General features: G+C 37.4%; 3 protein-coding genes across 5 annotated transcripts in view; 1 reads left to right on the top strand and 2 right to left on the bottom strand.

Moving 5' to 3' along the window:
* The window catches only part of Flo2 (flotillin-2), a 483,891-nt gene that overhangs the window by 75,462 nt on the left and 392,824 nt on the right, over positions 1–15,605 (top strand). The gene's annotated exons all lie outside the window — the stretch shown is intronic.
* Positions 6,038–8,690, bottom strand: LOC117221876 (hemolymph lipopolysaccharide-binding protein-like). The gene is made up of 3 exons (XM_076521934.1): positions 7,947–8,690; positions 7,365–7,520; positions 6,038–6,662 (listed from the first exon to the last, which is right to left on the bottom strand). Exons 1-3 carry the CDS (start codon positions 8,059–8,061, stop codon positions 6,310–6,312), a joined length of 624 nt encoding a protein of 207 aa, XP_076378049.1. The 5' UTR covers positions 8,062–8,690; the 3' UTR covers positions 6,038–6,309.
* On the bottom strand, positions 11,471–14,150 carry LOC143259556 (hemolymph lipopolysaccharide-binding protein-like). Its single transcript, XM_076522451.1, has 3 exons — positions 13,814–14,150; positions 13,170–13,331; positions 11,471–12,469 (listed from the first exon to the last, which is right to left on the bottom strand). Exons 1-3 carry the CDS (start codon positions 13,926–13,928, stop codon positions 12,120–12,122), a joined length of 627 nt encoding a protein of 208 aa, XP_076378566.1. The 5' UTR covers positions 13,929–14,150; the 3' UTR covers positions 11,471–12,119.

Below are 15,605 nucleotides of genomic sequence, written 5' to 3' on the forward strand. Positions count from 1 at the left end.
AATTCGCGTTAACCACGGTTATCGCCGTCGGTCTACGTCCTTGATTACGCGCGGATCGATCGGGGCTCGACCAATCCTTCACCCTTCAATTTGGTTAAACTGCTCGCAGGGCCGAATAATTCATTAGGCTGGGCGCGTTTCGCTGCTTTGTAAATTAGACGTTGCAGAGCGTCAGCGGACGCGCACGGGGAACTTAAACGATTTGAACTTCATGGGATTTTTATAAAACGAACGTCCGATGCCGTACTTTGCCGGTTAAACGGTTTGAACTTAATGGGATTTTTATTAAACGACTGTCGGGCGCTGTGCCGCTAACGATTCTTCGCAGACGGGAAAAAAGTTTCGCGCGATGTGCGTGGACGGGGTCGTCTGAAATTGTTCTCGGGACTCGGTGAATAGCTTGTGAAGGTTGCAACGTGCAGGTATTGCTTCAACTGTTTCATTCGGCTAACACGTTCGCCACGGTATATTTCAGCTACGCAAGTAGCCGAGTAAACGAGTGAGTGTTTCGCGAAAAATTTCATCAAAATTTATAATGATTTTGCTGGAAATGGCTGTGGAAGTGTAGCTGAGCTAATTGACGCTGATACAAAAAATAAGGACCCTGCCATTAAATCATTTCTGGACAAAGAAAAGATTATTACTGGATCAAAATAAGTTAGTGTGTTATTTATTTTCTGTACAATGAAAGATCAAGTCTCTTTCATTGCGATTCCCTATGATTGATTAATTTTGCAAGCTGCAAAATTCTGCATAGTTCTCATTCACATTATCGTCAAGCGTCGCCAACAAGAAGTATAGTCCTCACGCGACAAGAAGTACCTCTGCGTTTATTGTATTCCCCTTCTTACTGGCTGCCTCAGCGCTACAGCTAGTAACAGGGAGAATGTAAACACAAAGGTGCCTTCTTGTCGCTGCTTAAAAGATATTTAAATTTTAGTATCGTTTAGAGACAAAGTAAAAATCTTTGCATTCAGGCTGAAGGTCGTATTTTCGAACACCAACTTTATATAGGCGAGTGCACAAACACTATGCATTATTAAAATTAAAATATCTACTAAACAAATGATTTTTCACATAAATGGCTTAGTACTTTTATGAAGGAAATACCGCGCTGAATCGACTGATATAATAAAAAATATATGAGTCCATTAAAAAAATAATGTTGACCTTTATATGTCCCCGACGCGTTTACCTAGAAAAATGTGATCAATATCACAAGTGTCCAAGATATCTGACTGGATCGATTTAAATGGGTCGTCCAGTATGAAAAGATTTGTTCATGAATCAGTTGAATGGTGATTAGAAGTTATAAAATAGCGCGATTTCAATGGCTAACGAAATTTTAAGATTAGTCGAACAGAGAATCTAAGCCGCGCAGCATTATCAGACAAGTTGTTCGCTGGTTAAAATCTCGTCAACCATTCAGTTTAGGAACATTACAGCATAATACTGTCCTACATAAAATTAAAAATTCTTTTAATATACGACGTGTATTTAAATATTTCTAATTAGACGCATAATTTATGAATTCTTTCAGATATGACAATTATTTGACTCACTCTGTGACATCTGTGAAACCGTCAACGATATTAAAGAATGTTTCAAACAAAATTTACTTGATTTTTGGGGGCACCTAATCTGATGTTAATAAGACTTTTCTATGTGGACGCGTCGAGGACATATGAATTCATAAAAATTCTAAGGCACTTATTGCGAAAAATCATTGATTTAGAAGATAATATCTATCACCAACTTTCCACAGGTGAGTTCTTACTAAACTATAATGCATTCCCAAAATTCAAATATCTCCTAAACCAATGATTTTTCGCAATAAATGTCATAGTATTTTTATGAAGAGAATGACGCGTTGATATGCTTCATATGTCCTCGACGCGTTCACCTTCAAAAATGTGATCAATATCAGCTTACATGCACCCGAAAACGATTCAAATTTTGTTCGAAACATTTACTAATATCGTCGACGGTTTCGACAATATTTAACTGGATCGATTTAAATGAGTCGTCCAGTATAAAAATATCTGTTCATGAATCAGTTGAATGGTGTTCCTTGTGACTGGAAGTTATAAAACAGCGTGATCTCGCTACATCGTCAACTCAGTTCCCGATCTCGCGTCGCGGCCGTTCTGTTCGTTGCGCGTTTGCCGAATCCAAGGAAAATAATCAACGACCAGCAAGGATCAGGTATCATTCGGTGACAATACATACAATTAGTGCTGAATACGATAGTCAGCATCGCAGATACAATCGTTGCTAGTGATTCTCAGACAAAGAAATTGGCAGTTCCAAAATGCAGAAGTTCTCACTGACGTGCCTCGTATTTACCATTGCCGCACTCATAATTGCGGAGTTCTCGAGTGGTCAACCTACGAATTTAAGCAAGCACAACGGAACGGAAATCGGAGGTGAATATTATACAGTAGGAAACGAAAGTATTCGATCGCCTTTTAAAAAAACAGTGTACTACGTAATGACTAAAGTGCTTCGATTCAATTTTTCTGTTATTTACTTGAAATGACAAAAGAAATAAAAGAGCTCCCGCTTTCTAACCTTTTTGGTCAAAAGTGTTAAAAATCATGTCAAAACTGCGATTTTTGCGATCTTCAATTTGTTCTAAATCATAACGACAACTAACTTCGATGAAATTTTTAACACGTCTAAAATTGCCGAGATCTAAAATAAACATCACTGTCTAGTAAACCAATACCTCTAACATCTCAAAAAAATTTAGATCACTTGGCCCTATAATACAAAAGTAATTTCGTTTTAAAAGCTGTTCGAATACTTTCATGCCACACTGTATGTCGAGAATTGGTAGAGTGACAAAAAGTCGTTGTGAGATAAATTCTAAACAATTGGATGAGATTCAACAATCTTAGCTATTAATTTCAGGTTTGATATCCTGTCCACATTCTGTGGACAAAATCGGCTGTATACCCACTTTAGATAGGTGCGATTATGTTGCTACGCCAGGCCTAGGGGCGCACAAGGTTCATAAACGTAAGATGACGTGGAACGAAGCGCGAAAGATCTGCTTGATGGAAGGAGGTATGAAAAGATCGCGGCAAATTTGCAAATAATGAAAGAAAACTGAAAGTAGATATACATATTAATGTCACGTCACGTAAAATCGCGTAAAATCGTAGGGAAATTAATACATTGAAGATTAAACGGGTAAATTGCAATCAAAAACAGATAATTTTGTCATGTTTCAGTGGCTGCAGTTTGACTAACGCGTTAACCGACTTTAATTAAATTTTCATTGTGTATATCAGTTATCGACAATTACAAAATGAATTTTTTTTAATTTTCATTGTAGGCTCTCAGATAAAAAGTGAGAAGACGAGAGTTTTTTCAAATTTTTTGTATTCAAAGTAATAGCAAAATAAAAAAAAAAGGTATTTTAGTCATCGTACAATAAACAGTCCCTCTAATATTTACAAGAAAATTCAAGACATTTGAACCAGTTTCAAAAAAGTTATATCGTTTCAAAAGGTGTGTGGGCACTTTTGCTTGTCACTGTACATAAGAACAGTTTGACGTGACACTGATTTGTTTCTCACAGATTTGAAACAATAAGAGTACGTAGGCTCGCCTCTTCGAATGTCACAAGATTTCATGTGACAAAGTATAAGTATTGTTTTTACGCGAGAGGAAGGCACTCTTGTGTTTACATTCCTCGTCTTACTAGCCATGGAATAGTATTAGCCGAATACGGTGACGAAGATCGACGGCGTCGCTAACGACTGACAGCTGTGGCAATGGTGAAGCTTACTAGCTTAGGGGGAATATAAACACAGGTGCCTTCTTGTCGTGTGAAGACTATAATGTTTCTACGTTAACGCACATTTGTTTCGCAGCTCACTTGGCCATCTTAGATTCTGCGAGCGAAGAAGCCCTGTTCAAAGGCTGGATGAAAGAAGCGCACTTGGATTGTGTCTGGTTAGGTTTTCACGATTTGTTTGAGGAAGGGTCCTGGACAACTGTGACCGGCGAATTGGTCGATACAATGAGCTATCATCCATGGGGTAACGATGAGCCCAACAATTTAAGCGATAGACAGCATTGTGCAGCCCTATGGGAAAAATTTAAGGAAGGTGGGGCTGACGACATCGGCTGCGACTCCAAGTGTTCGTTCGTCTGCGAAATCAATTTGTGTAATTCTTCAAATCCCTCTCCTGTTCCGAATGATGCTCACTATTTCGAAATATTGAGTTAATAACTCGTCTTCAAAGCATGATTATCGTAGTTTGTCCAGTATATGAATGTGGAAATCAAAAGGAGGATAGATTATAACAGTACATAGACTGTTGAATTAAGAAGACGATATAATATAATACATACAATATGGAATCAATTTAAATATATGAGATAATATACGGAATATGGTGAAATAAATAAAAAATAGAAAACAATGGGTAACAAAATTTTATTATGTTCATGTATGGTACATAACACTTTCCACTGCTACTAATTTGGCGTATTAGATTTGTGAATTAATATGAAAAACTCGGTAAAAGTTTATCGCTAACAGATAAACCTAAATAATAAAAGAAATGCGGAAATATTTTTCATGTTCTTTAAAAATAATAAAAGATTTTAGAAGAAACCAAAACTTTTTTTCCTGTTATATGGGCGACCATTGAGTTTAACATTAACATAAGATTATACATTTTCATTAAAAATGTTGCTATTATTCCGGTCTAGAATTAGAGAAATATATATTTTTTAATTTTCAATTAAGTGCATTATTTAAAAGTTAGCCTCATGCTACATATTAAAATGTCATAGGTATTACAAATATGTAATTTAAAAATGCAACTCGAAGATGGTCTGACCTTGAAAGGTCAGCCGGAGTGAAAAGAAGGAAAGAAGAAAAATAAGGAAAGCGGAATAATAGAATATTTTTGTCCATCGGTAGGTATAAAAGACTGAGTTACAGTAAACATTATTTTTGCGACTTCCATAATAAGCAGACGTTATTTTTTTTTTATATCTTGACAGCGAGACAGTCATGACATTCGTAGCTTGATTGAAACAGAACGCGCTTGTGTTTCAAAGAAGTCTGTGCATTTTTCATCTATGCGTTTAAGTGCATTAATCAATTTTGTACGATAATTACAAACAAAATCGAAATTGAAGAATTTATTGTATAGTTAGCTTCAAACCATGGACACTTCATCATTCTCTTATATCCATCGCCAAAAACTTGATAATACATACAGTGAAGAGTAAAAGTGACCACACATCTTTTAAAACGGTAAAATTTTTTTAAAATAAGTCTAAATGACTTGACTATTTTTATAATTGTTAATAATAATTGTTAAAGGAACTAATTCACTGTACAATGACTAAAGTACTTCCTTTTTTAATTTTGCTATTTTTTGGAATAAAAAGAAAATGTAGAAAACTCGTATTTTCACCTTTTTATCTGAGCCTACAATGAAAATTTAAAAAACGCATTTGGTACTTCTCAGTAATTTATATGCATGCTGAAAATTTCATTGAAATCGATTGATCGTGACATAAGCTGCGAATAATTAAATATCACGAGAATCGCAGTACTTCACGAATTTCAACCAGAAACAAGTAATTTTTACATGTTTCAGTGGCTATAGCTTGACTGTAGGACAATCGATCTCAATGAAATTTTCAACATGTATATAAGGTATCGAGAAGTATCAAACGTATTTTATAAATTTTCATTATAGGCTCACATAAAAAAGTGAAAAAACGAGAGTTTTCTTATATTTTTTTATTCCAAATAATAGCAAAATTAAAAAAAGAAGTATTATAGTCATTGTACAGTGAACTAGTTCCTCTAACATTTACAAAAACAGTCAAATCACTTAAATCAGTTTTAAAAAAATTCTATATTTTTTTGTTCCTCACTGTATATTTGCCAGATTTGTCGACTATTCCGATTCTCAAGCCCTTACAATTGGCGAGGTTGCAGTCAAGTTAGTAGAGTGTCTATCAATAAGTGTCGCTTGAAATAACTGGTAAACTGACTGACTTCATGAAAAAAACATCAAACGTATCTTTTATGTTTTTATATAGAATACATATAGAAAATATATAAACAAAGAAAAGGTGTTATATATAAATTGATGCCTCACTCTCCGAATCTTGTTGATGGGTATGCATAAGGAAGGAATATACATCATCTCAATTCGTATACAAAATTTTACTTTTTCCATATGTTTATAATTCGGTGGCACGGAAATTGAGGCAGGCACAGAAGCTGGGACATCTATCATACACTAATAATGCTTGAAAGATGAATTATTAACTCAGTTTTGCCAGCTTTTCATTCGAAACAGTCTGATTTAAAGCGCTACATAAATTGATTTCGCAGACGAACGGAAACCGTTTATCACATCCGTTGGACTCGGCTCCATCATTGAAGCCGTACTTTTTCCTGAGCATCCCACAGCGGTACTTTTCGTCTGTAATATCCGGCTCGGATTCAGCCCATGGATTATACTCCAACTTGTCAACAAACTGGCCGGTTACGGTGGTCCACGACCCTCTTTCAAACAGACCGTGAAAGCCTAACCAGAGACCTCCCAAGTACTCCTTATTTATCCACTCGTCAAACTTGTTTTCTTTTTCCGCGGAATCTAACACTGCCAAGTGTGCTGCAAGATAAATATTTTTCATTTCCTTTCCTTTTTTACAAACTATATCAGAACTCGGAATTAACCAGCACGCAACATGAGCATCGCGAGGGCTACGCCTCCTGATCCTCATCGCGCGTCTCGCTCCGAACGATCGCCTAAATGCTATATACGTACATGTAAAGCGACTAGCACAGGCACCTGAGATGCTCCGAGCCGAAAGTGACGGCCACGGGGAGCGAAACGCGCGACTGGAGTCAGAAGGCGTAGCCCTCGCTATCCTCATGTTGCGTGCTGGTTAATTCCGTGCCCTGAACTATACTATAGTACTCATGCGACAAAGCATCTTTGTGTTTACAGTCCCCCCTTCCAACTAGCTACCCGCAACTGCAATGGCGTAGCTAGTAAGAGGGGTGATATGAACGCAAAAGTGCCTCCTTGTCGCGTGAGGACTACGCGTTCAACCAGAACTGGCACAAAATGCTAACAAAAAAGGTTTAATTGATCTATACAGCTCCTGCAGCTGAGTGGCTGTTAGGCGAGAATGCTCAAGGACGAATTTTAGAGGACTCCATCGACGGCCCTTGCATGCATACTGGCCTCATGTACAAGGGCCCGAAAATTCTGATTCGGCCCTGGCCCGATCACGCGTCGCTCTCGTGCAGCTGTTTACAGTCTTTGCCAGTTCTTGATGAACGAAGTCTAGTCGCGATCTGGTCATACCTCCTTCAACCATGCAGATCTTTTGTGCTTCGTTCCATGTCACCTCGTGTCTGTGAACCTTGTGAGCTCCTATGCCCGGCGTAACAATATAATCGCACCTATCTAAAAAGTGTATGCAGCCGATTCTGTCCTTATAACGTCGATACGGCAACGCACCTGAAATTAAAAGCTGGCTAGTGAGAATTTCGAAGCTCTTCAAACTGGTTCGAATTTTTGTAATAACGACCTTCTGTCACATTACCAATTCTCGACTAACATTGAGATGCGAAAGTATTCGACTGTCTCTCAAAACGAAATAAGTTTTTTATTATAGTACCAAGCGATCTAAATTTCTTTGAGATGCTAGAGGAATTTTTTTACTAATGCATGGCGTTTGTTTGTAAACCTCTTTATATTAGTCTATAATGAAAGTTTGAAAAACGCCGTTTTGTAGATCTTGATAACTTATATGCCATCATCTAATAAACTAATCCCTCTAACATTTCAAACAAATGCAAATCATTTGGTTCAACTTGGAAATAATTATTCCGTTTTAAAAGGCGTTCGAATACTTTCGCCTCTTACTGTAAGTATAATATTCACCTCCGTTTTTTATATCGTTGTTCTTGGTGAAATCTGTAGGTTGTCCATTCGAGAATTCTGCAATGAAAAGTGCGACTAAGATAATCACGAGAAACGTCAACGAAAACTTCCGCATAATGGCAGTCGCAAGTTTTGCGTCTGAGAATCACTAGCAACGACTGTATCCTCGATGCTGACTATCGGATCAAGCACTAACTGTTTGTATTGTCGCTGGACGATGCCTGATCCTTGCTGGTCGGTGATTAATTTGTTTGGTTTATGCGAACGTGCAACAGACACATTGACCGCAATACGCGATCTTGAACGAGCAGTCGATACCACCTGCAACGAGTGCTCGCTGTTTTATACTTTTACCTTCGGTCTTCACCTTCGATCTCGAACTTTTATCTACCTGGAACTGATAAGTCCATGAAATTATGCCTAATAAGTTAATAATTCTTATCAGAGAGTAACAAGACGAGAGTAAGATGTCGAGATAATATAAGATAACGTTGCCCGGAGACTTTGTCGTCTTTTGTCTTTTCGCGCGGGGCGGTTGAATTTGCCCGAAATCGAGGACAGTGCTAATAATTCGGTATTTATTGATTTTTGGTTCGATGCACCTTGAGGCACAGCCGTTCAACAGACTTCGCGGCGTACATGGACAAAATCACAGGTTAAAGGCTAAGCTACGGGGCAAAGCTACGACCAAGCGTTTTAGCGGACTGAGAAATGACAGAACAAAGTGTTTACGTTTTAGTGCCATCCTTCCTCTCTCGCTCGCACGCATTGATGTTATGTGTCGATCGTGCAAGCTCTTTTTGTTTCATCCAATCTCGACGTAAACTACAATCGATCTTTGTCACTGGTTTCAGTCAAATGATGTGTTGTTACTGGTAGGGAGACCCACGAGAAGCTAAGGAAGGGGTACCGTTTCCCTCGGGAGTGGAGCCTAGAGACCACCGATCGGTGTTTGTCCTGTGCCGAAAATCACTGCCCGTACGGGCAAGCTGTTTAACAGTTTTGTCTTAATGGATTCGATTACTTTGACGCGATAAAAAGACACTTTCGTTTTAAAACAACAGTAAAAGAGAAGCAAACATTTGATTGATATAAGTTTTCATGGGTTATTTAACAATGCTTTGAACTAGAAAAAAATAGTGTTAATTTTGTTCTAAATGTTGCTTATTTGGGTTTTAAACGGCATCGCTCGGAATCACTTTGTTTTGGATGGCTTGACGATGGCTAAACGGAATTACCTGAAACAAAAATTCAACAAATGCTTAAAATTAAGATTGCATTGACCATTGAATATTTTCATTTCAGTGAAAATTATTAAAGTGACAGCTGCTTGTGTTTGACCTATCGAATTTGTACCAAAAATTCGTATGTTTTTTTGTTCATATTTCCCGAAATTATTAAAAATTATAAAAACATGCATCGTGGATGTGATAAAAGTATCTGCAGAGTTTCATGGTAATGGGTTGATTAGACCTCGCGATATCTTGCATACAGTTTCGAGTAAAACCCGTTTAAAGTTTCCGAACGTAATTTCTCACATATTTAACGCTATGGCACGCAAGTTTTCGAATCAGTTACGGGTTTCTTATTTTTAGAAATAATTTGTCTTAAAGGCTGGAATCTTTTGCAATTTATTTTTAAGACTTCGAACTACTATTTCAGACAGAAAACAAAAATCCGATTTTTTCAAAATTTCAAAGTGATCAGATCCTTTAATCCATTTTTATTCAGCGTTCAGTAATCTTTCCAATTATGACATTAAATGTAACATGCCATTATAAAGAAAGATTGAGAATGTTCATCTTATCTTGATCAAAAGTAAATAAAGAGAAACTAATTATTATATTATACAGGTTGGTCCACGCAATTGTATCAGATCATAAACAATGCCAAAGGAGAAGCATAAAGAGCACTATAGAAGAGCACTACATCTGTAGTGCGCTTGGATGTTTTTGAATGCATCAGTGCATGTGTAATTAACAATTGCATCGTTTCTGTAAATAGAAATGCATATTTCTTATTGCACAGATCGATTTTTCTATTCATCCTACGTAAAAAATTATTAGGATGTCATGACAAAAAAAGAGGATATAATTTATTGAAGAAAAACGGAAATACGGATTTAAAAGATAATAAAGTTTTCTTGTGAATAATATACAAAGTCGTTAAGCTCGCTCGCTTTCGTCACATACATTGTTTCCCCTTTCGTGTTACACAATCTGTTATTCTCTGTTTTCTACTGAATTCATTCATACTCGCCTTCTGATAATTGACAAGCACAACACCTGACAGACATCAGCCAATGTCTCAATGCACCTAATACACGTTAATCAACGTCACCTGCTCCTCTCAAATGGCGCACACATACACATAATATTGCGCACATAGTGTACACGAAAAAAATACAATTCCACAGTACTCGAGATATTTTCAGAAAATGTCTTTGTTGATAAAGATACTGAAACACTTCATTACTACGTGAACGTAGTAAACATACACAGCGTCTAACAAGAGGAGGGTGGGACATCTGGAATTCGGATTTTGATGTGGCACAAATATGGTTTACGATAGATATAGTACAACAATGTACACATGTTCCAATGTTGGCTCAAATAGTCAAGCATTTTGGAAATATTTTGGAGATAAAGTAATGCTGACCTCTTCACAAAATCTGAGTCGTGAAAATGCAGCCGTGTATGTAAGCCAACGCAGTGGAAATGAGTCCCTTTCATTCAACATAGTTTTATAATTTTTTACTTAATATAATTAATTATATTATAATTAACTAATTATAATTTTTTACTTAAAATTGAATACTCTTACGATCTACAATTAGGAAAATATACCTTCCCATTTGAAAACGGTAAGTTGACCGTAAAATTTCGGCAACTACACAATGTATAAACAACAAAAAAATACAATATTACCTGCCCCCGTTATAACTTTACAACTTTTGTATTTGGCAATTTATAATCAGGTGCATAATTTGAAAGTTATTTGCGGTGAGCGAGTAAGTTTCACACTGCATGTCGGAATGTCATGGGGGTTGCAAACATGTAACTTAAAGTTAAATCTAAAAGGTTATCTGACCTTGAAAGGTCAGCCGAACTGAAATGAAGGATGGAAGAAAACTGAGGAAAGGGGAATGACAGAACCATCTGTTCGAAACTAATTTATTATATAAAAGTGAGTTATATAAATTTATTGATAGGCTATAATTTAAAAAATTGAGGATAATAAATGGTAATAACAATGATACTAATGAATCGTAATAATGGATAATTGCCTATTACATTTGTGATAATTTTTGTCGATCGGTAGATATAAATAAATGAATGATAGCAAACATAATTTTTGAAATTTTCGTAATGAGCAAACGCTGTTTCTTTCGTATCTTGATAGCGAGACAGTCGTGACATTCATTGCTTGGCAACGTTTTGAAACAGAACGCGCTTGTGTTTCAAAGAAAGTTGTGCCTTTTTTACCTATGCATTCATGAGTTATTAATAAATTTTGTACAGTAATTAAAAATAAAATAGAAATTGAAGAATTTATTGTATTGTTAGCTTTAAAACCAAGCGTACTTGATCATTCTCTTGCATCCATTGCCAAAAATTTGGTAATACATATATCTGTCAGATTTGTGGACTACTGTAAATTCTCTCCAATTGTCCTTCAGCTTGTAGAGTAAAATATTTGGAAAGAGGAGATATGATTGTTCGAGCCTTGCGGTTCGTTTTTATAGTTGCCGATTGCCAAGCTGAAGGAAAATTAGGGAGAATTTACTTTATTCCGATTATCTGGCCTTTATTCTCAAGCCCTTACAATTAGCGAGGTCACAGTCAAGTTTACAGGGCGTTCATTATTAAGTGTCGTTTTAAACTAGTGAAAAACGATAGACTATAAAAAGAAAACATTAAACGTATCTTTTATGTTTTTGCATAGAATACATATGTATACAAAAGTAGAAAAAGAAAAGTTTTACATCTAAATTGATGCTTCACCCCGAATCTTACATGTCGATAGGTAAACATAATAAAAGAATATAAATAATCAATTCGTACACAAAATCTTACTTTTTCCATATGTTTATAATTCGGTGGCACGGAAATTGAGGCATGCACGGAAACTGGGACATCTATCATACACTAATAATGCTTGAAAGACGAATTATTAACTCAGTTTTACCAGCTTTTCATTCGAAACAGTCTGATTTAAAGCGCTACACAAATTGATTTCGCAGATGAACATAACCCGGTACTTACATTTAAAGGTCGAGGCCCCACCACCTCGGCCGTCAATTTCAAAGAGCATCGCACAGTGTTTGTCATAATTTGATCTCGGCTGACCGATAGACCATGGCTGATATTCCAACGTGTCGACAAACTGGCCGGTTACGGTGATCCACGTTCCGTTTTCAAACAGATCGTGAAAACCTAACCAGAGACCCACCACGGTCTCTTTATCTATCCACTTTTGGAACTGGGCTTCTTTCTTTGCAGAATCTAACACTGCCAAGTGTGCTGCAAGACAAATGTCCTTTATTTTCTTTCCTTTTTTACACACTATACCAGGGCTAGGAATTAATCAGCACGCAACATGAGCATCGCGAGGGCTACGCCTCCTGACACTCGTCGCTCGTCTCGTTCCGAACGATCGCCTAAATGCTATATACATACATGTAAAGCGACTAGCACAGGCACCTGAGATGCTCCGAGCCGAAAGTGACGGCCACGGGGAGCGAAACGCGCGACTGGAGTCAGAAGGCGTAGCCCTCGCTATCCTCATGTTGCGTGCTGGTTAATTCCGTGCCCTGAAGTATACTATAGTACTCATGAGACAAAGCATCTTTGTGTTTACAGTCCCCCCTTCCAACTAGCTACCCGCAACTGCAATGGCGTAGCTAGTAAGAGGGGTGATATGAACGCAAAAGTGCCTCCTTGTCGCGTGAGGACTACGCGTTCAACCAGAACTGGCACAAAATGCTAACAAAAGGTTTAACTGATCTATACAGCGCCTGCAGCTGAGTGGCTGTTAGGCGAGAATGCTCAAGGACGAATTTTAGTGGACTCCATCGACGGCCCTTGCATGCATACTGGCCTCATGTACAAGGGCCCGAAAATTCTGATTCGGCCCTGGCCCGATCACGCGTCGCTCTCGTGCAGCTGTTTACAGTCTTTGCCAGTTCTTGATGAACGAAGTCTAGTCGCGATCTTGTTATACCTCCTTCCTCCATGCAGATCTTTCGGGCTTCATTCCATGTCACCCGGTTACGATGAATCTTGTGAGCTCCTATGCCCGGCGTAACAACATAATCGATCCTATCTAAAAAGGGTACGCAGCCGATTCTGTCCTCATAGCGCCGACACGGTAACACATCTGGAACTAATTGCTGCCTAGTTAGAATTTCGAAGCCCCTCAAACTCTTTCGATTCTTTTTAATAACGATCTTCTGCCATTCTACTAATTCTCGATTAATATTGAGACACGAAGATATTCGAACGTCTTCTAAATCGAAATAACTTTTCTATTATTGGACCGAGTGATCTACATTTCGTTGAGATGTTAGATGGATTTGTTTATTAGAGAATTGCTAAAAACTTGTTTTACAACATTGCAATTGGTTGAAATGACAGAAGAAACATTTAAAAATCTGGCGTTTTGTTAAACGTTTTAATCTCAGTCTTCGATGAATATTTAAAAAATACCGTTTTGTAGATCTTGATTGCTTATATGCCATCATCTAATAAACTAATCCCTCTAACATTTCAAACAAATTCAAATCATTTGGTTCAACTTGGAAATAATTATTCCGTTTTAAAAGGCGTTCGAATACTTTCGCCTCTTACTGTAAGTATAATATTCACCTCCGTTTTTTATATCGTTGTTCTTGGTGAAATCTGTAGGTTGTCCACTCGAGAACTCCGCAACGAAAAGTGCGACTAAGGTAATCACGAGAAACGTGAACGAAAACTGCCGCATACTGGCAGTCGCAAGTTTTGCGTCTGAGAATCGCTAGCAACGATTGTATCCTCGATGCTGACTATCGGATCAAGCACTAACTGTTTGTATTGTCGCTGAACGATGCCTGATCCTTGCTGGTCGGTGATTAATTTGTTTGGTTTATGCGAACGTGCAATACACGATCTTGAAGGAGCAGTCGATAGTACCAGCAACGAGTGCTCGCTATTTTATACTTCTACCATCGATCATCACCTTCGATTTCGAACTGTCTTATCTCTCAGGAAGTGACAATTTCATATAATTATGCCTAATTAGTTAACAATTTTTATCACAGAGTAAGATGTCGAGATAATGTAAGATAACGTTGCCGGAGTCTTTGTCGTCTTGCCTGATCGCGCGGGGCTGATGACTCATTGTGGCGAATTTGCTAGCGATTTTGTGATGTGAATTTTCATACCAGCCTTTCTCACTCACTCGCACGCATTGCCGTTATGTGCCGTGTAACGAAATACAATTCGAGTGATAAAAAGCTATCCGTAATCTAATTATAGTTTGGCGAGACACGATGCAACGTAACGACGAAACGATCGATAATTTAACAATAGGCACTTGATTAAAGCACGCGTCGATGTTGCCACGTAACAATGCATATAACTCTTTCTGTTCGACTTAATAAGTTCGATTCTTTCTTACTTGCTGATAACAGGGGTATAAAAAGAATCGCGGCCAGTAATTAAAGGTTCGTTCGTATACAAATTTTTCTTATTTTTATTACCTGCCTTTGTTCGATTCGTTGTCCCGAAAACATTCGGTTGCGTGGTTTATTTTATTAGTACGTGAAGTGCTCGAATGATTACCAAAATAAATCGAATGTTAAAAATATAACTTGAACAGTTCGATTCACAAGTGAGAATTCTACGTAATTTCACGCGTTGGTCATTTGTTTTGCGGAAATTGATCATTTCCCAATGACAGAAAATTAGCTATCCTGCCAGGATACCCAGCTAATGATAAGAAGAAATTCTCCGACAAACTTGACGCCTTCGTTTCTTCATAATTGTTTCAAAAACCGGAACCAAAAAAAACTCCCCAAAATATAGCTGCTGATATGGAACTTTGGATCCGCGACACCCGCAAACCGGACAGGAAAAGGTAAATAATTCGAAAACCTATCTATCCATCGCGTCCTACCATTGGACAGGCATCTTCTTTAACCCTAGAAAGATAACCATATGACAACGTACGTAAAAGATAACCATATGCTTCAGAGGCGCATGCTTTTCTAAGGCGTCAATTTTATACTAACAATGGATATTTATTTAAGTTAATCTAGTCATTTTAAAGGTTTGGCATTATTGTAAAAATAAAATGCATTTATATTATATTTTTTTATATTTTAAGTAATTTTAAACTTAAATCACTAGACCTCTATGAAAAATTAACAAAAATCAACAGTCTTCGCAGACGCCTCTGCGACGTAGGTTATCTTTCTCGGGTTAAACAGCAGGCGAGAAAAATCTCAACACTTTTCTAATGTATCGTTCCAACAGCGAACTGATGTGAAATGTACTAAGTGTGGAAAAATAGGACACTTGGCCGAAAGATCTTAATAACCGAAATTTTCGATCACTTGAAGCCCGAACACCTCCAAGAATACGTCACTCTCAAGGCAAAAGATACAATAACGATGGAGGA

This window comes from Megalopta genalis, chromosome 5, assembly GCF_051020955.1.
Source record: "Megalopta genalis isolate 19385.01 chromosome 5, iyMegGena1_principal, whole genome shotgun sequence".
Lineage (NCBI taxonomy): Eukaryota > Metazoa > Arthropoda > Insecta > Hymenoptera > Halictidae > Megalopta > Megalopta genalis.